This window comes from Solanum stenotomum, chromosome 12 (assembly GCF_019186545.1).
Source record: "Solanum stenotomum isolate F172 chromosome 12, ASM1918654v1, whole genome shotgun sequence".
In the NCBI taxonomy this organism is placed as follows: Eukaryota; Viridiplantae; Streptophyta; class Magnoliopsida; order Solanales; family Solanaceae; genus Solanum; species Solanum stenotomum.
The window spans coordinates 32,794,144-32,821,864 of NC_064293.1; the positions used below are offsets into that span (position 1 = coordinate 32,794,144).

A 27,721-nucleotide genomic window follows, 5' to 3' on the forward strand; every position below is an offset into this window, starting at 1 on the left:
TCGTTTCGGTCCGATAGTATCGAGACAGAATGAGATACATTGGACCGGAACTCGGAACGAGACAATATCATGATTTGGTACTGGTATACCAGTACCGGTTCATCCCGATTTATCTCAATTTCGGTCTGGTCCGATCTGTGAAATTTTTGTAATTGTAATACAAATTTGAATAAATTGGATTGATTTTGTTAATTTTTGTCATGGTTTTATACTTTTATTAGCATTATTTTTTTTTGTTTATTTAATTTTTTAAAATTACAAACTTAATTCATCAACTTCAAATCATATATAAACCTAAAAACTTTATAAATTTAACAAATTATAAACTTAAGCTTATAAACTTCAAAAGATTCAAATCTCGAAAACTCATAACATAAACTCAAAACTTAAAAAAAATAACTTTATTAAACTTAACTTACAAACTTATAAGTAAAATTTTTTAAAAATATATCTTTAAAATAAATTTACGTATAATTACAAATAAACATTATAAATTTCAAAACTTAAATACTTTTTAAACTATTAAACTTAGAAAAATAAAAAGCATTCATATATTTGTAATTCAAAATAACTCAAAATAATATTATTTTTGAAATAGTTATGTGTCGTCCCGTTTATCTCATCCCCTTCCATTCCAGCCCATTTCGATCTGTCCCGGTTCTATTCCGGTATAGCTTCTCATTTAATCTAACAGAAGATGCACACAAGCCTTGCAAGACAAAATAATTTGGTAGATTTGTTCACAAGGTCAATTTCAGATGAGACTACAATTTACAACTCCTGATCCACGGATGAGTGCTGAGAATATGTCTCAGGATATTGCAGAAATAAAATAGTTAGCTATTTTTAGGATTTTTAAATTATGTTATTAGAAACCTATTTGACTTAAATTTAGGAGTTAGTTCTTTTTATTTGTTATTTGAATTAAATTGATAAGTTAGTAACGTATTTTTCTATTCTTAGTTAGAAATTATATCTATAAATGTTAGTCTCTGGATTATTAATAAAATAATTCCCTTTCATAATACTGCAGTATTTTTTTCTCTCAAAATCTTTCTCTGTTATTTTCTTTATTTTTTTATTAAAAAAAACCCAACAAAAATGAATACCTCTAAACTATTATGGAAAATTGTATGTTGGTTTTCGATATTTACTGATTGGAACAACAAAGGAAAAAATTTATCTCAGTTGATTGACTATCTAAACTTTCAATTTGTTGGTAAAAAAGATTCAATTTGTCACCTTGTAATCTCCTCCACCATTTCTCTTTTCCGTGCCCCCGATATAATTTTATAAAGAAAGAAAGATATGATTTATAGCGGAAGCATGTCCAAGAGATGCATGGCTCTTGAGTTTTGAGTTGGTTCATGAACCGATAAATGCCTTTCAATATGCTGATAGAAAGTATGTTAAAAGTACAAAACTAAGCTGAAAATCAATTTGATCTCATGTTTGTCTTTACCACTTCATCTTTCAGTAGAACATCACTAATAAGATGCTTACTTAATCTCTGTGAACTTTCATTTATATTTAAAATTTGTTCGGTATAAATAAGTATAAGACAATAGCTACAATTATCTAATTAGGACAAGAGAACTGTGGTATCATGCAGAACAATTTGAATATCTAATCTAAAAGCTTCTAATATAAAAACAGTAATAGAGGAGTTCAAACTGGATCTGGTTGTGGATAGAGACTTCAACTTGTGTGGGGGGTAGAAAACGACGTTACCAAGTGGTTCAAGGCAGTAGATTGTGAATCCAAGCCATGCAAGTTTAATGATGCATGTCGTTTATAAATGGACTAAATACTTTAAAGCAAGGAGTGAACTAACTTTTAGTATCATTCTATGCATAACTCTTTCAGAGATCATAGCAGAACATATTAGTGACAATCTTTACGCCCTATTCATTAAATCAAGAGACAACCAGGAGGGGTCCAGGACCAGAGATACATATAACTAATATAAGGTAGGAAGAAGCCAAAGATTGAAGAGCAAAGACGCCGATGACAAAATCCAAGTCAAGAAAGCCATGGCAGCAGAGAGTTGATATCGTAGGCATATATTATCTCTGCAGTATACATTACCAGAAGCAATCAGGAAATCAGCCACACTAGCTGTGGAACACGACACGGCAAGTGACAGTACCGAAAGGACCTGTTTTGAATCCAATAATACGCTATTTGATCAGAACAAGATCATACAGTTGAGTTGACAGTAAATTTATCAAGGCACTTACCCAATCTCCTAAAACAACAGCTGACAATACTCTCCGCTGATTAGATGGACGTTTAGCCAACACTAAAAATGTATCAATCATTGCCAATCCCAAGCTCCATGGCGTTACCAAACCCATGGTTGTTACTAAGAGGCTGCAAACAACAATAGGTGAAAAAGGTCATTTAACAGAGAAATCGCACCTCTGCAACTAGAGAATTGTAAGAACATACAAATATTCAGCTATAAGATTCTTACAACTGATTACTCGTGTTCTATGCTTCCTTATAACTATGCACATAGGTATGGATTAGTTTAGAATGTAAAACTAGCCAGGGATAACAACTTCTAAATCTAGAATCTGTTAAAAAGACTAACATACGAGATACCACCAAGGGGTGTGGTGGATGGGATCCCTCAACGCTTCACCACATGTCTCAGGTGAGAACCTGGAAATGGAAAAACTCCTGGTAGGGAGCACTTCCCACTTAACTGAACCCTAGACAATGTGAATCCAGATTAGCTGGCCAGCGATTTTGATCGGAATAATCATCAACCAGTAGTAATATCAAAACCATGGACTACCAAAACGTATCCGTTCGCTTCTCTTCCTACCGGTTCAGGAGCTTAGGCCCAAGCAGTGGCGGAGCCACCTTATGCTGAGGGGTGTCAATTCGTTGTAAAATTACATTGTTTAGCTAGATTACAATTGTAAGTTTTATGTATACATACTATTTGTTTACTCCCCCTGTTTATTATGTGCGTCTACCTTTATATATTTTGACACTCCTCGGTAAAAAAATTGGCTCCACCTCTGGGCCCAAGCGGTAGTAGTTTCCTAGATGGAGTTGGCATACAGAGGCCCGACACTAGAGGTTGGTTGGTGCATTTGGTAAAGCATTCCGCTAGCTGGAGCATAGCAAGCAAGAAAGCTAAAAGCCAACAGTAAGGCCCGGAGCAGGGCATTAGGGTAGGTGATGGCCGTTGCATGGAGAAATTTAGCAAGTTGCCAGAAATCGGCACCATCTACCCAAGCAAGAGTATGCTAGAGAGCTTGTCTTTGGCAAAGAACAAGAAAATGAAAATGCGGGAATAGCACCTTAGAAGAAGAATATGATTTCGATCATCAATGACCATTAGATTAGAGATGAGGATATTTGTAATGAGGTGGGAGTGGCCTCTGTTGTGGACAAGATGATGGAAGCAAGAATGAGATGGTTTGGACATGTAAAGAGGAGATGCATAGATGGACCAGTGAGGAGGTGCATGAAGTGGGTTATACAGGGTACAAGGAGGGGCAGAGATAGGCCAAAGAAGTACTAGGGAAAGGTGATAAAGAGGATACGACCCAACTTCAAGTTACCGAGGACATGACCTTAGATAGGAAGGTGTGGAGGACACGTATTAGGGTAGAAGGTTAGTAGATAGTGTAGTGTTGTCTTGCTTAGGGTGATTGGTGTTTGTCATTGTCATTATATTAGTATTATTGTAGTTCTTGTTTTTGATATTTCAATTACCGCATTATTTTGTTGTTACTTGCTATGTTTTCGTTGTTACTTGTTGTACCTGGATTTGATGTACTTGAGTCAAGGGTCTTTCTACCCTCTCCGGACCTCACTTGTGGGATTTCCTGGGTATGTTGTTGTTGTAAACGATGGGCATACAACTCATAATTTAGAATCGGTTAAACAGATTATCATTGTGCATATGAGATGTGGTGGAACGAATGGGATCCCTCGACCCTTATCCAGAGGTTCCAGGATCAAGCCTTGAAAAGGGAGAAACTTCTAGTAGAAAACACTTTCTCCTTTAATGGGCCCTATGCAGGCCAAATTTAAATTAGTCTGCCCTCGAGTAACCTATACCAGATGGTTATACTAAAAGATTAAGAACTCCACATATGAAATATATTCCACTAACATCTAAGATTCTGTTTAATACTCTAATTGGTCTAACAACTACATAGATGATTCCAAGCAGCATAAACCTCAACTAAGCACTTCCTAATGGCAGCTTTCACAACAAAACTCTGGATACAGTACAGATAAAATCTGACATGTGTTTCAAGTTCTTAGGTAAACAAAGCATGTAATAATTAATATGACCTGTTTCAGTTATCACATTCTCAGGAAATATTTCATTAACTACTCTTATAAACTAACACAAGCATATATCCAACATATAAGCTTCCTTAAGTTCGTGTAACTATTTCTTCCAAACTCCATTTTGAAGATGAACTTCACTCCTCTCTTGTGAAGATCCTTTTATTAACAGCTTTAAAAGGTCAAAGAAAGTGCCCATCAAAGGTCATTAAAAAGCTCTCTACCGGGCATTCACGTGGTAATTTCAAAAGTGCCTACTAGTTCAAAGTGGAAAGGTTTTGTTTTTTTTTTTATTTGATGACCGTGTCCGGGCCAGCTTTCGTACCCCTTAACTAATTCCACCGCATATCTGCCACCTTCCACCAACATTAGGTATCAGATAACTTCGTCCAGGACAAATGAAAAGAATCAGCTAGTGTTTTTTTGTCTCCACTATGTTAAATTGATTCACACCAGTTGCCTGCTAAGGCCTAATTCAAGTTTAGTTTCCTTACAATTGGTTGCTCAATCTTTTCAATCCACTCATTTCATTTACATGCCGATTTCAAGAGCCTCCAAATTCACAGATTAAAACTTTGTATGCAAAAATGATAATCTCGACAAAGGAAAAAAAAGACATGAATACTGAAAAGAGATGAAAGTAAAAAATTCAAGTACCAGAAGGGAGCGTAGCTGTAGCTGAAGAAAGAAACACCAAAACACATGAAAAGAAGCGAACTGACAGAGAAAGTAGCCTGTCCTAATCTCAAAGCTAAACCGGCACTCGTCCCCATAGCCCCCGGCTGTTTATCCATTTCATCACTAGCACGCCACAGAGCGATTTACCCTCTTCTGTTTGTTAGAATTCTGCTATACATTCAATAATGTGCAGTTTTTTGAAACAGAGTGAATGGAATGCGAAAAGGAATTTTGGGGAAAATAATAGTGATGGCGATGTTGTAACGTAAGAATATCATACTACTTGCAATCTTTACTATGTCTGTCTAGTTTGTTGAGCTGTGAGTTTCTAAAGAGAATTTGGTTTGTCTCGAGTCTAGCGACCCAGTGCCTGCCTAACAATAAATGTTGATGTTGCCTAACATATAGTAATTTGGTAGTATATCAATTATTCAATTGAAATTTGGAAAATTTGGACTGAAATTGGGCTAAAGTCAATTTGGGAGAACTCGTTCAAATCACAGGCAATTTTGTTAATTTTAGTAAAGATAGGGTACCCATAATATAAAAAAGGATAAATTTAATTAATACTCCCTTATCTTTAATTACTTATCCATTTTTAGTTTTTAGTTTTTCCTAATTACTTGTCCATTTTGATAAATCAAGAAAGAACAAATTCTTTTTACTTATTATACCTCCAATTAATTACATTGAAAAAATGTATAACTTTTTGAAAATCTTAAGTTTTTAATTCATCCACTTCATAATGATGAATAGGGGTAAAATGGTAAACTCACTATATCAATTATTATTTTTTTAATAAGTGTGATAATTCAAAAGTGGATAGGTAATTAGTGACCGAGGGAGTAAGCAAAAGTAGAGGTATCAATATTGTATTGTGGTGCAACAGCATTACTTTACTCTTAATTAGGGTAAGTGTCATTCATTGGGTCTGCACTAAAAAGAAAAAAAGGAAATTATGTGGAATAATAAATATTTAATTTATATTAGGTACTATAGCTATAGAAAAATATAAATTATAATTCGCGGCTATAGTTTCCTGAATTCTTGATATTCACCTGACTTGTATAATTCGGTTACTGATTATATAAAACTAAATTTTTGTATATGCTTACCTTAGCTATTTGTCTACGATTTATAAAAAAAATCATAATAAATTACCCTATTTGTATATTGGCAAGCAAAATATGCAAATTGAGTTATGAAAAATTCCTAAGTGAGTAAAGACAGATTTGTATATACTTACCCTATTTGTATATATACAAAACGGAACTATATCTATGGAGAGTGATTATCGAAACTATAGTTATAGAGTTATTATTCTATTATGTTTGCTATTTCTAAAATTTTCTCAAAAAATAATAATAACACAAGTAGAGGTATATTTTTTATTCTATTAAAAAGAGAGTAAATTTTGAATAACAAACATAAAAATCATATCAGCGTTCTATAGGTATGGTTTTGCTATTTTTGCGCTCCATAGCCAAATTATGTTTGCTATGGAGCATCTGATTTGTATAAAATTGCGGGTTTGTATAAAAATTGCGGCGATTTGTATGAAAATTGAGTTTGTATATGTATATATTATATGTGGATTTGTATAAAATTGCGGCGATTTGTATGAAAATTGAGTTTGTATATGTATATATTATATGTGTTAGGCTAGAGTGGCAAGCAAGATTGGGAGAGAGAGGAGAGATGCGAGCAGGAGAGTGAAGAGAAGTGAATTGTATATGTATATCGGTTAGATAATTGTATGTATGTAACTATTATGTATATGTATCAATGATTATGTTTGTATATCTGCATAAAATTTGAATTCATATACAATTGAATTGAATTGAATTGAATTAATATACAATTGAATCGAGTTCAAACATTTGCATTTGTATATCAAATCTCTCTCGCTTTATACAAACACAAATTATACATTGTACTTGTATAATTTGTGTTTGTATAAAGCGAGAGAAATGGGCAATGAAAAAATTGTATTTGTATAATTATAAGTGTATAAAACGGAGATAGATGTATTTGTATTTGTATTTGTATATAGTCTCTTTCGCTTTATATAAACACAAACACAATTTATATTTGTGTTTGTATAAATTGAGAGAGACAAGGGGGAGAATTGAGAGTGGCGAGCGAGATTCAGAGGAGAGCGAATGGCAAAAAAATTGCTACGAATTAAAATTAAATAAAACTGTAGCAATAATATTTATTTTAAATTAATAGTTTGTATGCACAATTTTCCTAAAAGCAATTAAAGATGAAAACATTTTAAATTAGTGAGAGCAAGCAATGCTACATCCAAGTTCTGTGACGAAAGTGTGTACTTTTTTCTTATATTTGGACAAACTACTGCATCCACTTTTGCGAGTGTAGCAAGGAACAAGCACATGCTGCCGAAGCTACCGTCAAGATTCGGTCTACATCCAAACTCACAGTTTATGCGTGCACTTGGACCTTCTGGAGATATACGACGTGCCCGTCAACTGTTTGATGAAATTCCCCACCCAGATATTCGATCCTGGACGCTCTTGATCACCGCATACACGAGGAGTGGATTTCCAAAAGAAGCATTGGAAGTCTATGACGAATTGCGAGAAAAGAAAGTTCATCCTGATCAGTTGGCACTATTATCAGTAACCAAGGGTTGTGCTGCTTTGGGCAACTTGATAAAGGCAAAAGGTGTTCACGAAGATGTAATTAGATATGGTTATCGCACTGATTTGCTCCTTGGAAATGCACTAATTGATATGTATGGAAAGTGTAAATATGCTCTAGGTGCAAGAGAGGTTTTTGATAATTTAAGTGCTAAAGATGTTATCTCTTGGACGTCGATGAGTTCTTGCTATGTTAATTGTAAACTTCCAAGTGAGGCGTTAATAATGTTCCGTGAAATGGGGTTAAATGGGATGAGGCCTAATCCTATTACATTGTCTACTGTACTTCCTGCCTGCTCAGATTTGAAAAGTTTGAATTTGGGTAGAGAGATTCACGGGTATATTGTGAGAAATGGAATACATGATAATGTGTATGTTAGCAGTGCTCTTGTGGACATGTATGCTAGTTGTTCGAGTATCAAACAAGCAGAGACGGTATTTAATAGTATGCGTCAGTTTGACTATGTTTTATGCAATGTCATTATGTCAGCATATTTCTCAAATGGGGAATGTGACAAAGCACTTCGCATCTTTGATCAGTTGCGAAAAGGAAGAACCAAACTGAATCACGATTCCTGGAATTCTGTTATTGGAGGGTGTATGCAAAGTGGAAGAACAGATAAGGCGCTTCAAATACTTCATGAAATGCAGCAGTCAGGCGTAAAACCAAATAAAATCACGATCACCAGTGTATTACATAATTGTATAGATCTAGGAAGCATAAGAAGAGGGAAGGAGATTCATGGTTTTCTCCTTCGAGATTTATTTTTAGAAGATGAGACAGTCTTCACTGCTTTGGTATTCATGTATGCTAAATGTGGTGACCTAGAACTATCCAACAGAGTCTTCTATATGATGCCAAAAAAAGATACTATTGCTTGGAACACAATGATTATTGGAAATTCAATGCATGGGAAGGGAGAGGAAGCCTTGTTGCTTTTCCGTGAAATGGTAAGTTCAGGGGTGAAACCCAACTCTGTTACCTTTACTGGTGTCTTATCGGGTTGCAGCCATTCACAGCTGGTAGACAAGGGCCTTGTGATCTTTTACACAATGAGAAAGGAACATGGAGTTGAACCTGATTCAGAACATTATTCATGCATGGTTGATGCTCTAAGCCGTGCTGGTCGCCTAGAACAGGCATATAATTTCATCCAAAACATGCCCATGAAACCAAGTGCTGGTGCTTGGGGAGCATTGCTTGGTGCATGTAGAGTATATAAGAACGTGGAAATGGCACGAGTTGCTGGAAAACAACTGTTGGAGATTGAACCAGAAAACGCTGGAAACTATGTTTTATTGTCCAATATCTATGAAGCTGCCAAATTACGAGAGGAGGCCTCAGAAATTAGGAAATTGATGAGAGAAAGAGGAATTATGAAAGTTCCTGGTTGTAGTTGGATTCAAGTGAAAGACAAAGTGCATACTTTTGTTGTCGGTGACAAGAATAATGCTCAGACTACAGTCATTTACAGCTTTTTGACTGAAGTAGGTGAAAAGATGAGGTTAGCTGGGTATTTACCCTGTACAGACCTTGTTGGCCAAGATCTTGATGCAGAGGAGAAGGAAAACAGTTTGTGCAGTCACAGCGAGAGGCTTGCTGTTGCCTTTGGGATTCTTAATTTGGATGGTGCATCATCCATTACGGTATTCAAAAACTTGAGAATATGTGGAGATTGCCATAATGCCATTAAGTATTTGGCTAAGATTGTCGGGGTGCAGATCATTGTGAGAGATTCTCTAAGATTTCACCATTTTAAAGATGGGTTATGCTCCTGTAGAGATTTTTGGTGAAATAACAAATGCCATCATGTATTAAACTTGATAAGCTGCAAATGTAATTCGTTCTTTAAGGGATATTTGGTGTACCTAAACTGATAATACTATGAAGAAGGTTCTTTTTGTTTTTCTCCAAGGAAACTAGAAGTCTGCAGATGTCATCCGCTGTGACCATGCTTGCGGGTGCAACTAACGATTTTGAATTTTTTGCTGGCACAAGCTCCATGAGATATACTCAACACAAAGGTTCTACGTCCTATCCCTGTATGCAAAAATGTAACAATTCTCTTCTAGCCACCTTTAGGCACCTCATTATATATCTGAAGGTTGTCCTTTAAGAGTGGCAAACTCCTAAGCTAGAGAAGAAAGGTTCTACTGCCAGTTTGATACCTGGGACTAGAATACGAATTCTATATGTTTGGAAGTCAATATTGAAAACAGTAAGATGATTGTTACTTCATTGGACCTTGACCGGGTTAAGTGAACCCAAGGAAGAGTAAGCATTTATATTGGCTCCTTTGTTCATTTCTCTTGATCAAGTGATTTCTCTCCATCTGTCTGTCCATTTCTACTGTAGTTGTGAATTTCATCTGCTTTACCGTTGCATGATCTATTTATGGACACTAAGTTGTTTGTTACTTATCAGATATATACTGGTAAGGATCAGCCTTTCTGTGGTTTGAAAAATCTTAACAACATAAAAATACTTAATTGAGCTTACCTTTGCTAAACATATTCACTAATTTTGATGATTGTGGAGTCTAAGGGGTATGGATTGTCATTAATTTGCTCCTTTCTATGATGACAATACTTTGTACTCTATCCTGGGCGTATACAAGCATTAGAAGTGTTTGTAACTGGCTATCAGTATGAAATATTACTCGAGCTTGATAATATACAGCAAGATAGTTGTTTCAATGCTCGTCCAAATTGAGTCACAGAATGTTTAACCTTGTAACTTACAACAAAATTTAGACCAAGAAATGATACACACATTCTAGAACTCTCCATCATTCAAGTTGGGCATACCAGATACCCTGGATTTTGACATCCTTGGGAACCTTTGCCCCCAGATCAGTATCAGATGGCTGGATGCTCTCAAATACTCCAATGACCTCACCAGTCTCTGGTTTGCTCTGGGTAACACTCAAGGTGATCTTTCCTGTTAAAGATGCAGTGTTCTTTACGTTCTCCTTCTGAAGCTCCTCCTCGTCTCCTCTCCCTCCAGCAGGCAATGCAACAGCGTTGTCATAGCCAGTAGATCCACCCCGTCCCTTTGGGTCAAGGAAGGATGAACCTCTGTACGATGGCACAAGGAACTCACCACTAAAGCTTTCTGGTTTGCCGCTTGCCACAAGCTGTTTGATAGTAAAGAGGAAGGGCACACGCTCACCACCAGGAAGCTGAACTGTAACAGCAGCATAATCAATTCCATCCTTCTCCTCAAACTTAACAGTGCCATCAGGAGACACTTCGAATGGTCCCTCAATCTCATCAAGAGTGTAGGTTAAACGTGTCATGAGCTTGGTTTTTTGGAAGTCTGGGGCTGAGTTCTTGCTGACACCCTCTGCCTTGACTGTGAATGATGTGGGCTCTAGGCAGAATTTCTTGGCTGTGTATTTGCCTGGTTTGAAGGCAAAGCTGCCAACACCTCCTTCAATGGTAGGGCACTGGTTAGCAGTTCCAGTTCCCTTTACTTCCATGTATGTCTTGCTTTGGATTTCGTCATAGGTTAAACGTTTTGGAACTCCTTCCGCATTTGCTCCCTGTGTAGCCAAGTGTACAAACTTTAGAAATTTTTGCATGAGAAACAAGAACAATAACTACTACACTTCAGTCCAAAAGTTGGGGTCGGCTATATGAATTCTCATTGACTATGTTTCTCCATATAAGCTCAATTCATGTCATCATCATACCAAATAAAAATATAAGTGAAAATTAGATTTTATATATATGAGTATGTATGACAGAATCTGTAAACTAGTTGATCTTTATAGAACTATTGATGCTTGTCCTGAAATACAGATGACAGCATGAACATCCAGAAATGAGCTAGGAAATTTTGACAAGAGATTGGATAGTCTGATCTTAGTTTTGGAGGTGGCAATGTGAGGATATAAAATGGGTGGCAATGGTAAAGAAGCCTTCTAAAGTATTTCTACATACTCTCAAAGACATCAAAAGCCCTCTACTCCTGATATAGATATTTGGTAGTTAACTAGTTATGGTTATTTCAAAGAAGGTAAATGACAGTGAATATGAGGCCTACTAGCTTGAAGAACGTTTAACCTGCTTTTAGAATTATCGGTATGTCATACTGGTAAGTTAGCATTCATCTCTAGTCCAGTTACAGTGTTTCTTATTATCTTAAATTTAGGTGATTGGATATACACCAAAGGAAACCATAAACTTCATACACGATAAGAGGGATATGGCAATTCATATAATGAATGAAACTCCTCTTTCATTATATCCTATTCACAGTACTGATCCATTCATAGTTTAAAAGTGGCTTTCTTGCTTTTGTGCCTCCTCGTGATCTAAACTAGTCAGCAGATACACCCCTGCAGAGCGGGGGATCTCACGACATTTTTCATTGGTTGTCTTGTATTCCTAATAGTCAGTTGTTTAATAGCTGGCATGTTGAATCGTATACATAATATGATGGACTAGTTTAGAAAGATCCTAGTTGAATAAGATATGACTCTGTATTATGCAGGCAACAACACTGGATACATGGGAAATATAGACATGAAGCAGGCAAGAATTGAATTAGAAAAGCAACTTACCGAGACGACGAGGGCAGAGGTGGCAAGAGCAAAACCAGCAATCTTGGCAGCATCAGTACATTTCTGAGCCAATTCCTTGATTTCAGTTTGCAAAGAGCAAGTAAGCCTGGATGAACCTTGTTCAACACCAAATGCTTTGCTCACACTTTGAACAGACCTCAACTGCAGGTTGTTTCTAGCACCAACCTTTGTTGGTTGCATAAGAGTAGCAGCTGCTTGTAGAGAGGCAGCCATAATTTTACCCCTTTTTTCTTGATCAAATGTCTTGTGTTCCTCTCTGTTTCTGCTTTGTTAGAAAATGGATGAGTGGCAGTAAGAAATGGTTTGTATGGACTATGGAGAGAGTAGACAAATTATTTTGGTGGCTTTGCTGTGAGTAAGATAAGAGATAGGATAAGGCCTATTTTTTCATTGGTTGCCTAAGCTAATGCCTCTTATTTGGTGGCTTGCAACGTGGCAAAGTTAGTGTTTAGGATAAAGATATTCATTTTGTAATTTTGCTAGGGAATTTGTGGACTACTTCGTTTTGCATTATTTGAACCTAAAATCCTGTGAAATATTTACTCTCACATATTTGCACCAAATCATATAAGTTGATCATGGTTAATTATTTGTTGAGATAATATAGATCACGAAAAAGGGTCAAAAATGTTCTATGACTTATCAAAAATGGATTAAGTTTGTTCTTCTTTCACTTATTAAATCTCGATCTTTTTTTTTTAACGTAATCATGAGACAACTTAATATATATTGCTAAAAAAGGGTAAAAAAGTGTTCTATGACTTGCTAAAAAAATGGATTAAATTTGCTCTTCTTTTGCTTATTAAACCTCGATCCTTCTTTTTAACGTAATCATGAGGCAGCATAATATATGAGGATTATGATAGAGATTGAGTAGGTAGTCAAGTGATTTTTCTCTTTTTTGTGGGAGAACATAGTTCTAGCTAAGAGTACCTCTATCAGTATCATTATTATTATTTTATTATTATCTTATTCCCTAATTGTATTACTATTATTGTTTCTATTGCTTGAGTTATATTTACTATTTGGCATAATACATAAACATGACCCTTAACTTGATTTCAGCGGCTAACTATGCCCTCCAACTTTGAGTATCATAAGTAGGCATTTAAACTTGTATAAAATTGAATAAGTAAACACATGTGTCCTACATGACATAATATATGTAGGACGCCACGTGGACACAATTTCCATGTAGGGCGTCATGTTTACGTATTATGCCTTACTATTTCTATTATCAAAATTAGAGCCGTCAATATGGGCTAGGCCCGTTGGGCCGGCCTGACCTAATCCATGATTTTTATAAGGCTGAGATGCGATTTTTGGAGCCCAGTTAAGAAAAGGTTTTTTTAGCCCTGCCTGAATAAGCCTGCCAATTTGTGGGGCTTGAGAAATATGGATAGGGCCGGCCCTTGGTCCAAATAAAAATAACAAGAGTGTAAACTCAAAGTTTGTTTAAAGTTTGAAATATTACAATTTAAATACAAATTATGTTTATAAAATATGTACTACATATAACAAAAATCCCTAAAATTTCTAGGGAATCACTACATAGGTCATACTCTATGGAATATTGTCATAGTTTTTGTGTTGTATTATGATCATTGGAAAACAATTAGGTTAATATTTCTATTTACTTATTTATGCCTTCACTTGAAACAAACTTAATAAATATTATAAAGATAATTTTATTTGTGCATTTGATTAACAAGTAGTAACACTAACAACATGTAATATTGTCTTGTCGATATTTATGATAATATTTTTAAATTATAATTTAATTTAAAAAATTATAAAAATATCTTTTTAAGAAAAGAGGGTTGGTCCGACAAAGCCCATAGCTCACGTATTTGTGGGCTGGGCCGACCATTTTTTGGCTCACACAAAAAATGGGGTAGCCTAGCCTGACCCGTCAAATTTCAAAGCTTGTATGGATTAGCCGAATGAGGTGGGTCAGCCCATATTGACAGCTCTAATCAAAATACTTCTGTTTTCTACCGTAATTTCATGTTTTATTTTTGTGTTTGTCAAATCTGTTTTGAAAATATTTTCTTGAGATGGGCTATTGAAAATAGTTTTTCTACCTCACATAAAGTATGAAATAAAATCTGCATACACTCTACATCCTTTTTGAATCTCATGAAATCTCACTAAATATGTTATTGTTATTAATTAAAAGTAGTACTGATTTAATTGAATAGTTTAAATTTCCCTCCCAGCAATTTGCACATATTGGATTCCAATTGTCTTTTAACATTTAGCTAAAATTGCCCTCTTTTTTAGTTCTAACGTTCTGTTCATTTTATTTCTTTTGTTACCAGAGTAGGGGTGTTTTGCGAATCTGGGTAAATAGGGATTGAAATAAAGATATTTGAGATAAAATAGAAGTGCTCAAAAAGTGATTTGGGCATGTGAAAAAGAAATGCATGAATGCCGCAAAGCAGAAGTGTGTGATAGGGGGTTGACTATATGATGGTTTTAAGAGAGGTAGAGATAGTTTGAAAAAATATTGAGAAATGTGATTAAATAAGATATGATACAACTACAACTTACCAAAGATATAACCTTAGGGTAAAAAGTTAGTAGGTAGTCTAGTGTTATCTTACTTATTGTAAGATACTAAATCGTAGTATTTCGTATATAATTTCTTATCCTTCGATTTATTTTCCTATCTTGTCTCTTATACTTCACTTATATCCTATATAGTTTCTTATCCTTCAATTTATTTTCCTATCTTGTCTCTTATATAAGGTTTTTAATAATGAGGCAGCCAGCCAAAAGTAGAGGGGAGTGCTTTTTGCTCTTGCCTTTCTTCACCAATTGTCAATCAATTTTGTTAAAAAGCCCCATCTCCGAGCCCAAAGTACATGTGAATGTCTATTTGCTACTTTTAAGAAAAATTAAAATTAAGTTACTTGAAATTGTACATGTCAATGTCTATTTGCTTCTTTGAAGAAAAATTAAAATTAAGTTACTTGAAACAAATAAAAGGGTTCTAGCATATCAGCAACTAAAGCCTACTTTTTTGTTTCCTGTGTTCGGTACAGCAAGAAGCAAGGATTTTAAAAAAAATTGATGACTCGAATCCAAGTAGTCTCATTGGTGTGCAGTAATTAATCAGCTATGATATGATATTAAGGGTCGTTTGGTTTGAATACAAGTTATGATAGAATTAATTATAATACGATAAGTTAGGATGAAATAAATTGTGCTGGAATTGTTTCTTATTGACCGTTTGGTACATAAATTCTAAGAATAAGTTGTTTGTTTACAAAAATACCCTTCAATCTATTTAGTTTTTTTATATATATATTTTCTTTTCAAGCAATAGTTATTTATTCTTAAAAATAAAACTCTTGTCTTATTTAGCTTAAATATTTTTGTGTGTGCATTTCTATAATTATACCAAATATATTTAAGAATAAAATTTTCATCTAAATTTGTTAAAAGTACAAAATGATTTATTATTTATGTTACTTCATTTAAACACGTATCATTCTTAAATTGTAAAATACTAAAGTTATCTTCATTTTTAAATCATCTTTCATATTACTATTTCCTTCAAAATTTATGTGAACTAACAATAGAATTCTTATCGAAATTAGTGTACATGAGATGAAAATAAGATTAAAAAAAAATAAAAAATACACAAGAGATCTAGCTAAAAAGAATATCAATTTAAACTAATTTCAAAGAAAGGAAGCTTGTATTCAGTACCGTAACATTTCGTTTTATCTCCCATTTTAATTGATATATAAGATATAAATTTTCAAGTGGCTAAAAGAACATACAATTAAAAAATGTAATTCGATAGTAAGAAAATTAAATTAAAATATAAATAAACATAAGAATTAGTCAAATAAATTTATAAATAAAATTATATTTATATAGTGTACTTTTTTTAAAAAATATGAAATAAGGAGTAGTGAAGGTCATAACTATTATTATACATGATATTTAAAATAATATATGATTTTATATGGATATAAAAAATGAGGTATAAAAAGAGTTAAAGGGACACTTTGTCATTTTATCTATCTTATATCAGGATAAGTTATTCCATTATTACTATTTCACTCAAAGATATGAATAACTTATCCCAAGACTAATTATTAATCCTGAAATAAGTTATCTCATATTATGCAACTAAACAAAGAATTAAAAAGTGCTCAAAAATTATCTCGAGATTAACTCTCTTTATCTATCACACCAAACAACCCCTAAAAGTTCAACTGCGAACCTTAACATTCACAGTTCCTCTGTTTCATATTAATTAAAACAAATTTCTATTAATTTAAAACAAATTGCCCTGAAATATATTTTACCAAACTAATTTTTAATAATAACGACTTCAAAATTAATAAATTCAAATGGTTCAAACATAATTTGAGAGATGAAAACGTTGTTGGAATTTTTTGTTTAAGCATCCAATAGAAATACCAAAACAGATTCTTTTGGATCTCAACAATTGGATTTTTTTTCTAATAAAAACGTTCAAAATCACAGCATTTAAATGTTTTAAAAACAAATATTTGGATCTATCAAAGATCACACATCCGCCATGCTGCAGAGCAGATTAAACTTGAAAAGAAAAAGTAAATTTGAAGATGGGAAACATGAGGAAAATTATGAACCATTCAGATTCGTTTTCAAAGGAAAATTCGATCGAAAAAAAAAGAGAGGTGATTTAGATTGGAGTTCCTCTCAGACAAATGCCTCGTTTCGTCTTCATACTTTTAAAAGAATGGATATCAGACTCGTCATCTGTGTTATTCATCACTGAGGAAATCCCAAAACAAGAGCAAAAAGACGAAATCAAAGTAATAAAAGACAAGTGAAATTTGAAGGAAAACTTAATACTAGTAGAAAATCGACCCAGACTCAAGAACAGCCATAGCAAAATGAGAGATGAAGGGATTGATCAGGAACCAGTTGTTTTTATAGGGGGTGGGTGACTTCAGGGTCTAGCGTTAGGGTTTAGAAGGGCTGCAAAAATTCATATGGGCCCAGATTTAGTAGTTGTTATTGTCTGGGCCTTTCTCATTCAATTATGGAGAAATTACGTAGATATTTCTACCCTAATTAATAATGGGAGCTCATTAATAATTGAGGAAATTTCACAAATAGTCATTAAAATAAACTTAATTAAGTTTTATATCTATAGTTTATTGATTACGATTCGTAACTACGTGTTAGAGGGAGGAGAGAAGCGAGTGAGATTCAGAGAGGCGAGCAAGAGAGGGTAGAGAATGGAGAGAGGTGAATTGTATTTGTATATTTGTGAGATAATTGTATATATGTAACTGGTATACATATGTATCAATGATTGTATTTGTATATCTGGAGAGTGAGATTGGAAGAGGGAGGAGAGAGGGTAGAGAGTGGAAAGAAACGAGCGAGAGAGGACAGAGAGTGGAGAGAGATGAAGTGTATTTGTATATCTGTCAGATAATTGTATATATGTAACTGATATACATATGTATCAATGATTGTATTTGTATATCTGCATATATATATATATCATTGAATACAATAATATTAACAAAATAAAATTTGTATCAATAAATAAATGTATACAATCATATCAATTTGTATTTATATATGTATATGCATATTATACTTGTATATGTATAAGAGAGGATGAAAGCGAGAGAGAGGAAGAGACGAGAGAGTCGCACATAATTATAGCTAAAGTTAAGTTACGAGTGGTAATTAATGGAAACTATAGATATGTTAGCTAATTAACTAGTATATATTTGTTTATTCACATAATTTCCCCTTAATAATTTCATAGCAGATTTTAAGTCAAATTAACNATTTGTATATTTGTGAAATAATTGTATATATGTAACTGATATACATATGTATCAATGATTGTATTTGTATCTCTGGAGAGTGAGATTGGAAGAGGGAGGAGAGAGGGTAGAGAGTGGAAAGAGATGAGCGAGAGAGGACAGAGAGTGGAGAGAGACGAAGTGCATTTGTATATCTGTCAGATAATTGTATATATGTAACTGATATGCATATGTATCAATGATTGTATTTGTATATTTGCATATATATATCGTATTTATATATATCATTGAATACAATTGTTGTGATGTAAAGTAGGTGACATTAGTGTTAATAGTTTGTTAGTAACAGAAAGGGCAATATAGTCTATCAAGAAGAGTTAGTTATAACTAACTCAATGTATTGTTATTCAAAGTAGTTACAAGGATAGATCTATAAATAGCTACTCTTCATTGTATTTTTGATTCAAGCTGATATATGAAATCTTCTTCTCTTTTCTTCTTTCTCTTTCTCATTCTCTTCTCTAAATCTTCCATTCATGATTGAGCTTCTTTAGTTTACGATCATGGTATCAAATCCTGTACTTCAGTCTGATTAGGAATTGAAGTCGATATTGTTCAAAGGATCAAAGAATCAGTTATCTGATTCATCGATTCATAGAAGTGGGTTAAAAGTGGTTACAGATCATAGCTTGAGATAAGGCTGGAATCTGTATTGTTTAGCTATTTGTTTCCGCGATTTGAAGCTCAATTTAGTCATAAATGGCACCTGAAAGCAATTCGACTGATCTACCTCAAAATGGATCTGCAGCTTTTGTTTCTCAAACTAACAGTTCAGTGCAAGGACAAGGTATTGATTATAATCATCCTCTGTTTCTTAATCCTATTGATGTTAGTGGTATTAGCTTGATTTCGTTTCAATTGCTTGGCATTGAAAATTATATGCTATGGAGTAGATCTATTCGTTTAGCATTGTTAGGAAGAAATAAGCTTGGGCTAATTGATGGAACTGTTAGAAAGGAAATGTATGCTGTAGAATTGTGGGGACATTGGGAAAGGGTGAACGCAATTGTGTTGTCCTGGTTGTTGAACTCTGTGTCCAAAGGTCTGTTGAGTGGTCTTGCATTTGCCTCTAGTGCGTTTGATGTTTGGACTGACCTAAAAGAAAGGTTTGATCGAGTAGATGGCTCTAGAACCTATAGTTTGCACAAAGACATATCATCTATACAGCAGGGTACTACATCTGTTTCTGAATATTACATAAGGCTTAAAACTCTGTGGGATGAGTTTGAGATATTAGTGCCAGCTCCTTGTTGCAATTGTGAGATTTCAAAAGGATTTGTGACTCACATGAACAGACAGAAGGTATATCAATTTTTAATGGGGCTGAATGAATCCTATCAACAAGCCAGGAGTCAAATTCTTATGCTAGATCCATTACCAACAATTAATCATGTGTATTCTATGATAGTTGGTGATGAATGTCAAAAGGCTGTGGTAACCTGTACTACTAGTTTGGGAATGGCATCTATTAGTTTGGATTCATCTGTTGCTATGTACTCAAAAGCTGGTAGTAATTCAGGTGTTGGTAGTAGCTCTGGTGTGAATCAGAAGTTCAAAAGGAATTCTCTACTAATCTGTGATTTTTGCAAGTGTAAGGGTCATAGCAAAGAGTTTTGTTATAAAATAGTGGGTTATCCTCCTGATTTTAAATCCAAAAGGAAGGTACCAGGGGGGTCTAGTCCACAGGCCAGCAGTCCTTCCAGTCATTATCCATCAGCCCATGCCAACTTCACATATGGTCTCAATACAAATATTCCTCCACCTGGCTGGGAAAACTCACTTAACCAACAACACCTTATGCCTGGTCTTGCTCCTGAAGTGTCATCTATTGTTACTCCAAACAGAATAAGTCAGGCTGAGAGAGAGGTTCAACAAATGCTACATGGATGCACATTTACAAAAGACCAATATGATCATATTTTGAAGATGGTTCAACAGAAATCAGATGTTTCTACTATTTTTGCTTGCAACACTGCTAGTACTTCAGGTAAAACTTCTTCTGTTATTGATCACAGTCAAGTATGGATTGTTGATACAGGTGCAACAAATCATATGGTCTCTAGCTTGGACATGATGGTGGAAGGTTCAGTGTCAAAGCTTGCAAAAGTTAAACCTGTGTATCTACCAAATGGTACTACCACACAAGTATCTCATGTTGGTTCACGTGCTTTATCAGCCAGAAGTCTGGTCACTAATGCATTGCATGTTCCTGACTTCAAGTACAATCTGTTATCAGTCAGTCAACTCACAAAGGAGTTAGGATGTTCTGTCACATTATTTCCTAACTTCTGTGTTTTCCAGGAGCTCTGCAGTGGGAAGGTGAAGGAAGTTGGTAAGGAAGAAGGTGGTTTGTATCTACTAATGAAGCATTTCACCAATAAGAGTGATTCCAATACTGGTACAGAGGTTGCATTTACTGTCAACAATACAAAGGCAGTAGACATGGAGTTATGGCATCAAAGACTGGGACATGTGTCTTCTGCAGTTCTTGCAAGGATGTTTGCCATGAGTCAACAAACTTTGTGTAAAGTGACTAAGTGTTCTGTATGTCCTTATGCTAAACAAACCAGATTAGTTTTTCCTATGAGTAGTATAAAAACTACAACTTGTTTTGATTTGATACATGTTGATGTTTGGGGACCCTATGCTACACCTACAGTTGATGGTAGCAAGTATTTTCTTACAATTGTTGATGACTTCTCTAGGATGACATGGTTATTTTTGCTCAAACATAAGTCAGTTGTGTGTGTTTCTATTAAAGAATTCCTCTTGTTTGTTAAAACTCAGTTTGGGAAACCAGTCAAAATATTGCGGTCTGACAATGGTATTGAGTTTGTAAACTCAGTGTGTGTCCGTATGTTCAAAGAAATGGGCATTCTGCATCAAAGATCTTGTCCTCATACCCCTCAGCAACATGGTGTTGCTGAACGGAAACATAGGCATTTACTTGAGGTTACAAGAGCACTCAGATTTCAGGCAAACATACCATTGAGATATTGGGGTCAGTGTGTGTTAGCTGCCACTTATCTCATTAATAGGTTGCCTAGTAGCGTTCTTAAGTATGAGACACCTTATGAGAGACTGTATGGTCGGAAACCAGTATTGCATCACCTCAAGACTATAGGATGCTTGTGCTTTGCCAAACATTTGACTGAACATGACAAATTAATGCCGAGGGTCAGGTCTGCAGTTCATATGGGATATTCTGAAATTCAAAAAGGATACATTCTCCTAGATCTAGATAAAAGATCATTTTTTGTAAGTCGAGATGTGGTTTTTAGAAAGGATCAGTTTCCTTTTGCTCAGGTGCCTACTTCTGCTTAGGAGAAGTTATTCCCAGACTCTCCCTATAATTCTACAATCACTCCTAGTCTAGAATACATTCAGTGTCCTACCACTGAATGCTCTTCTCCAGTTCAACATGATGAGTTTGAGTTGCCTAGCAGTAATGCACTATCTGGTCCTGAGGTGGCTCCTGATGGAGTAGTATCAGCTTTTATTCCTAATGGTTCTAGGTTGGTTTCTGAATCTAGAAGATCCTCTAGACATAAACAGCCTCCAGTTTGGATGAAGGACTTTGTTTCTTGCCTTCTCAATAAGGCTGTTCCCCACTCCATTTGCAACAATATTAGCTATGATCATCTCTCATCTTCCTACCAGTCTTACATTGCTGCTACCTCTATTATCAAGGAACCTGACACCTACTCTGAAGCTGTGAAAGATCAAAGGTGGGTGGATGCTATGCAGTCTGAAATTCAGGCCCTTGAAAGTAATCATACTTGGATGATAACTGATTTACCACCTGGTAAGAGACCTATAGGTTGTAGATGGATTTACAAAGTCAAGTATAAGTCTACTGGTGAGGTTGAAAGATTTAAAGCCAGGCTGGTGGCTAAGGGGTATAGCCAACAGGAAGGGATCGATTACAAGGAAACTTTTTTTCCAGTGGTAAAGATGGTCACAGTCAGAACCATTGTGTCCCTTGCAACATCAAGGCATTGGCACATTCATCAAATGGATGTGTTTAATGCCTTCCTGCATGGTGACTTAGATGATGAGATCTATATGCAGTTGCCAAAGGGCTTTGTCAGTCAAGGGGAGAAGGTATGTAGGTTGACCAAATCCCTTTATGGTCTCAAACAGGCCCCTAGACAGTGGAATCATAAACTGACTGAAGCACTGCTTAAACTGAAGTTTCAACAAAGCCAACATGATCATTCCTTGTTCATTAACAAAGCAGAAGAGGGAATCATTATAGTACTTGTGTATGTGGATGATATGTTGATAACTGGCAGTAGTCTAAAGCTGATAGAAGACACTAAGAGGGCACTGCAACTAGCTTTCAAGATGAAGGATCTAGGTAAGTTAAAGTATTTCCTAGGAATAGAATTCACTAGATCAACAGATGGCATATTAATCCATCAGAGAAAGTATGCTCTTGAGCTTATATCTGAGGTTGGCTTATCAGCAGCCAAACCTGCAGGAACCCCTATTGACATCAATGTTAAACTAACATCAAAATTATATGATGAACATGTAAAGAAGGGTCAGGCAGAGACAGAGGATCCCTTGGTAGATCAAATAATGTATCAAAGATTAATAGGCAAGTTGTTATATTTGAATATGACAAGACCTGATATAACATTCAGTACACAAACTCTTAGTCAATTCCTACAACAACCAAAGAAGTCACATCTTGATGCTGCACTAAGAGTAGTCAGATATATAAAGAGACAACCTGGACAAGGTTTGTTATTGTCCAGTAACTCAGATGAGTTGGTGACTGCCTTCTGTGATGCAGATTGGGCTTCTTGTATGTTAACTAGGAAGTCTGTAACAGGGTATATGGTGAAAGTTGGTCAGTCATTAGTCTCTTGGAAGGCAAAGAAACAAACAATAGTGTCGAAAAGCTCAGCTGAAGCTGAATATAGGAGTCTTGCCTCCACTGTGTCAGAGTTAGTATGGTTGGTTGGNACAGAATGACTTTTACTACAAACCAGCAAGATGGTAAAATGACTTTTAAGCTACTAAGTTGATTTCTTCGTTTTGCTTTTTCTCTGTGAACTCATAAAGCAGATATAGGAGGGTTTTGAAATGAGAAAATGGGATACTAATATGAGATAATATGTGAAGCTATGTGATTACATTGTCACTACATGTGAATGGCCTAAGGCCATCACGTGATGCCAACCTTTGGCATCAACTAATCCTTTTAAAATAGATATATTATCAACAGTATAATCACTTCAGACTCACGAGACCAAAGTTGAGAATTGCTCGTCTAAAGTTGAAAACGTTTCCCAAAAGATTTGAAGTTGGGGGACTGGGAAGCCTAACTTCATACCCAAATGTCTGAAGTTAGCGATTGGATGGGATAATGCCTGCACATAACAGTATGTTTTAACCCCTCCCATTTCACTGTTTTGGAGTGGGATTGGCGCGGATTTAATCATCTTGGATGTCCCTTTTCAGTTTGTTAGTCAGTAGCTTGAAATTTTTGATCTGTTAGCCAACATTGCTGTTGAACTCAGAAGTTTTCAGTGCTGAAACTTATTGGTGGGAATTTGGCTGGTGAGTTGCTTCAGCAATGACAATAAATCTGATTCTAGGGACTATTGGAGGTTGGGGTTGTCCTATCCTTAAGAAATTTGAATCGTTGATCTTTAGTTATCCCCATGAGCAATTGAGTCCGTTAGTTCACTGCTAATTACACATCAAATATACCTAATGAAAAGGGAAGAGAAATGCATTCAAATCTGCTGCTAGCATAAAATTTCTACTGAGTAAAGAACAAGTGCCATTTAAGTCTACAATAATGTGGTACACCAACTGATTCAGTTACCAATCACCCACAAGGCATGACTTGGTTGAAAAATGCATCATATTAAGCTCATGAAGTTGTAGCAAATTGGAAAGTATAGACTTCTAACCTGGAAATAGATTAGGCATATTCCACTGTTATTATCAGGGATATGAAATTTACTCCCGCAAAATTAATGTATTGAATTTTCTTGGCTGACACCTTAGTGTCCTGCATTGGCAAACCAACAACAATGCTAATCCACAGAGGAAGATTAAATCCTAGATAATAAGACATGTTGGAATGCCTTATTGACACATTTGCTGTGGAAAGTTAATTAACAAGTAGGAGTGGATAAAAATTTTCACTCCGCCAAACAGTATGTGTATTGTTGTAGGATGGATCCTACATGTTTAAATATTTGTACTTTGCTCTGGCTGGATGAAACTTGCTGTATAATATTAGTATCCATATTTCAACTCAATGGTCCTTTTGAACTTGTTACATCTTGAACTGAGTTTAAGCAATGTGGAATATCGTCTTTTTCCTGATTTTTGGGGGTCATCCTGTTTAGCTGATCTAATTTGGTATCAAGCTTGACGTTGTATCCATAATCCTTCAAATGCAATGCTTTGCTTTTACATTACTAATCCTGTACCAATTTTCTTTCCTTTTTAACATATTATGAAGAGGTTAATAGTTAATACCAACTCATCACCTATAGATTTTCCTTAGAGTAAGGTTGCTAGTCTTCTTCTTTCCTCCTATTTTTGTTTCCTTTATGTTGTATCTTTCATTTAGATCCCAGAGAAGTAATCTACTTTGACTATACATGAGGAAGTCCAAGAGAATTGTTATCTATTTAAAATAAGAAGAGACATCCCAAGCGCTGACCCATATTTCTTGACAAACTTTTCATCCTAAATATAACCGCACTGCAGCCCCCAAGGCCTAGCTCAAGTGGCAAAAGGTGGAGGATTTGTGGCTTAGGTCGCAGGTTTAAGCCCCACACCATGCAAAGCGAAGCCCGGTATTTAAGTGGAGAATGGTAGAGGGGCGGGCCCATTATCCACCGAGTTTAGAAGGCTGTGATTGGTCCAAAGGGCGGGTCACAGACGGATTTCTCGGTTATCAAACAAAATAAAAATATAACCGCACTGCATCAGAAAATCTTATCTTCGGTCTCCTTCCAAATGCAATAGAGAAGTCCAAGACTTTCTCTTGACATCTTAGTGGGTGCAGGGGAACTCCAAATTGCAACTGCAAATCTTGAATTCACCTTTACATGCATATGGAGTCATTTGTTTTGTTGAAGCAGTTTAACATGCCATAACATTGCAATATCATTCCAATTAATTTAAGTATGCCCAGAGGAAGACATCAGGAAATTCAGTGTAAAAAGCTAACCCACCCTCATACATGATATGGTGTAAAACCTCTAGAGAACATGACATGACAGGAATATTGTTTTAAGCTTTTAGATGAAACAATTGAATAAGCATATTCTGAAGTTGTTAAGGGAGCTGGTGAAATATAATTCATCTTGGTGGAATGTGCTCAGTTTGCTGGTTGCAAGTAATTTTAAATGCTTTTAGTCAAACAGGTTTGTTTAGAATCTAGAGTTTACACCTTTTTCCTGATGGATTTTTTGATAACCGTTCGAGCAAATATCATCTGCAGTTATTTGCTGATACTGGACCGGACAAACTGGAAAACAAATATGCTGACTGGACTTCTAGTCCCATATATTTTCTTCAGTTTCCCTGCAGTGTTATTCCACTTCTTCAGGTAAACTTCTCTTGTTTGCTACTATTTAGTTTTCCTTGCTTCGTGTCATCCAATATATTCTCTTATCACTTGTTGCTACCTGATTCAAAGAGGTTCTTTTCTTCGTTAATCGATTATCGTTTTTGATCTCCAGAGGAGAGGTTGGGAAATGGATTGCTTTCGTTGCAGTAGTGCTCAGGCTTTTCTTCCCACGACATTTTCCAGGTATGAACATTAGCTTTTGATTTATATGATGAAAGTAACCTATTGGTTATCATTTTCATTTTTCAGAAATTAAGTTCTTTTGCTTGTAATCCAAGATTCTGTTACCTTTCCCGTTGACTGTTTCTTAATATTAAAAAAACAACTGGAAACACTTTCCAGCAAGTAATATGCTCCCCAATTATTAGCATGACATGTCATGGTTCGCGGAAGAGATGTCTTTAAATTTTTCAAGCTGCATAGATATTCAACTCAAAAAGTTTCTGTGAGTATACTTATTGAAACTCAGAGCTTCACATAGTGATGAAATACTAGCCCAGCCACCAAAACCAGTAATTGTCAACTGGTTCGTTCATACTACCATCATTCGCCTTTCGGTAACTATATGCATGTTTATCAATGGAGAATGTGACGTGTTCTTCACTAACAATTCTAGAGATAATCTAGAAGTTTTTGAAGATGTTGCAGCATTGCCAACTGAGAACAGTCACTAGGATTAGATATTTCGATTTTGCTTTCTTCGGTAGATTCTTTTATATTTATTCTGAAGGTAAAACACGATTTGCATATAGTGATAATATCTTCACTCCCTGGAGCTCTCATGATGAACTTAATGTAGTTTCCCCTGGATATTTTTTTGCATTAGCACAATAACACCCATAAAAATAAAATTCAATTGAGCATTAGCTCCAACAAATCTATTTACACCCTTAGACTTAATCATAGATGGTGGAAAGACTAGGAAGACTACGGCCCGGTGGTCAGGAAGGGCAAAAGGTACTCGATGGATTAGTTGATATGTGTGCAAGCTGGCTTGTATACTGTTCTTCTATATAATAGACACATTGACACACACATGGTTGATGTGTGTGCAAGCTGGCTCATATACTTTTCTTCTAAAAAATAGACACATTGACAGACCAAACACCCATCCACAACCGATGTGGGAGAATCAACACTAAATTTTAATCCTAAGTTTGCCTATGTATAACTATTTACCTCAAAGTATGGTACCAACATATCTACTTAAGTTACACTACTAATGCTTGCTCTATGGTTCTTTTATATATGCTAACCCTCCTTTATAATGCTGTTGTCCATGAAATACAGACTGGTTGGAAATGCCTGGTTCATTAATCCTACTCCTAGTGGTTGCACCCAACATCTTTGCCCACACTCTCAGAGACAGTTGGATTGGCACTGCGATATGTCTTTTGATTGGCTGCTATCTCCTCCAAGAGCACATCAGAGCCTCCGGTGGATTCAGAAATTCCTTCACACAAAGTAATGGTATATCTAACACAGTTGGTATAATCCTTCTGTTGGTCTATCCAATCTGGGCTCTGCTATTTCGAGTCGTTTGATGAACTATAGCTGCAACAATCATATGTGTGTTTCGTCCACGAATTTCAATGTTCAATGCTGCAAGCAGACCTCTGAATAAATGGATTTGGTTTTGTTTAAACATTTCTGGTTATGTGATTATGTACTTTTGACATATAAAGTACTTATGGTTGATGGATTTAAGTTGTAAAGTTTTCTTCACACATTTCACGCTTGCAAACTATGAACTTGGAAAGGTGACAATTATAGTATTATTTTTATATGGCTAATCAAACACTACCTTGTGTGAAATTTTGTGTTTGGCTTGAGTTTGTCTAAATTTCAAATCTATATATATATATATATACTAAGACATCGGAGTCCATGCTAGCACGGGCTCAATATGTATCATTTTTTGTTTCAATTTATGTGACAAAGATAAAATTAAAGAGTTAATCAAACTTTAATATTAATTTAAAATAGTTTAAATTTTTAATTATTGTT

General features: G+C 35.3%; 4 protein-coding genes and 1 non-coding gene across 5 annotated transcripts; 2 read left to right on the plus strand and 3 right to left on the minus strand.

Moving 5' to 3' along the window:
- Positions 1-1,561: 1,561 nt before the first annotated feature.
- Positions 1,562-5,359, minus strand: LOC125848375 (CASP-like protein 5C3). The gene is made up of 3 exons (XM_049528228.1): positions 4,978-5,359; positions 2,241-2,373; positions 1,562-2,158 (listed from the first exon to the last, which is right to left on the minus strand). Exons 1-3 carry the CDS (start codon positions 5,112-5,114, stop codon positions 1,961-1,963), a joined length of 468 nt encoding a protein of 155 aa, XP_049384185.1. The 5' UTR covers positions 5,115-5,359; the 3' UTR covers positions 1,562-1,960.
- Positions 5,360-7,299: 1,940 nt separating this feature from the next.
- On the plus strand, positions 7,300-9,563 carry LOC125849288 (pentatricopeptide repeat-containing protein At1g20230-like). The gene has a single exon (XM_049529348.1). The coding sequence runs from the start codon at positions 7,395-7,397 to the stop codon at positions 9,453-9,455; it is 2,061 nt and encodes a 686-aa protein (XP_049385305.1). The 5' UTR covers positions 7,300-7,394; the 3' UTR covers positions 9,456-9,563.
- Positions 9,564-10,288: 725 nt separating this feature from the next.
- Positions 10,289-12,617, minus strand: LOC125849289 (oxygen-evolving enhancer protein 1, chloroplastic). The gene is made up of 2 exons (XM_049529349.1): positions 12,230-12,617; positions 10,289-11,206 (listed from the first exon to the last, which is right to left on the minus strand). The coding sequence occupies exons 1-2, from the start codon at positions 12,461-12,463 to the stop codon at positions 10,451-10,453; spliced, it is 990 nt and encodes a 329-aa protein (XP_049385306.1). The 5' UTR covers positions 12,464-12,617; the 3' UTR covers positions 10,289-10,450.
- Positions 12,618-16,949: 4,332 nt separating this feature from the next.
- Positions 16,950-17,035, minus strand: LOC125849586 (small nucleolar RNA SNOR75). Its single transcript, XR_007444665.1, has one exon. It is a non-coding gene; the product is annotated as a small nucleolar RNA SNOR75 (small nucleolar RNA).
- Positions 17,036-25,529: 8,494 nt separating this feature from the next.
- LOC125849106 (cold-regulated 413 plasma membrane protein 2-like) lies at positions 25,530-27,421 on the plus strand. Its single transcript, XM_049529123.1, has 3 exons — positions 25,530-25,693; positions 25,827-25,897; positions 27,005-27,421. The coding sequence occupies exons 1-3, from the start codon at positions 25,545-25,547 to the stop codon at positions 27,256-27,258; spliced, it is 474 nt and encodes a 157-aa protein (XP_049385080.1). The 5' UTR covers positions 25,530-25,544; the 3' UTR covers positions 27,259-27,421.
- Positions 27,422-27,721: the final 300 nt, after the last annotated feature.

Excerpts from the sequence above, each read along its gene's own strand:
- LOC125848375 (XM_049528228.1), bottom strand. The coding sequence starts at position 5,114 with ATGGATAAACAGCCGGGGGCTATGGGGACGAGTGCCGGTTTAGCTTTG. Across the intron at positions 2,374-4,977 it reads TACAGCTACGCTCCCTTCTG|CCTCTTAGTAACAACCATGG; the intron begins GTACTTGAATTT and ends TGTTGTTTGCAG. Across the intron at positions 2,159-2,240 it reads CTGTTGTTTTAGGAGATTGG|GTCCTTTCGGTACTGTCACT; the intron begins GTAAGTGCCTTG and ends GATTCAAAACAG.
- LOC125849288 (XM_049529348.1), top strand. The coding sequence starts at position 7,395 with ATGCTGCCGAAGCTACCGTCAAGATTCGGTCTACATCCAAACTCACAG.
- LOC125849289 (XM_049529349.1), bottom strand. The coding sequence starts at position 12,463 with ATGGCTGCCTCTCTACAAGCAGCTGCTACTCTTATGCAACCAACAAAG. Across the intron at positions 11,207-12,229 it reads CCTCTGCCCTCGTCGTCTCG|GGAGCAAATGCGGAAGGAGT; the intron begins GTAAGTTGCTTT and ends TTGGCTACACAG.
- LOC125849106 (XM_049529123.1), top strand. The coding sequence starts at position 25,545 with ATGGATTTTTTGATAACCGTTCGAGCAAATATCATCTGCAGTTATTTG. Across the intron at positions 25,694-25,826 it reads GTGTTATTCCACTTCTTCAG|AGGAGAGGTTGGGAAATGGA; the intron begins GTAAACTTCTCT and ends TTTGATCTCCAG. Across the intron at positions 25,898-27,004 it reads CTTCCCACGACATTTTCCAG|ACTGGTTGGAAATGCCTGGT; the intron begins GTATGAACATTA and ends CATGAAATACAG.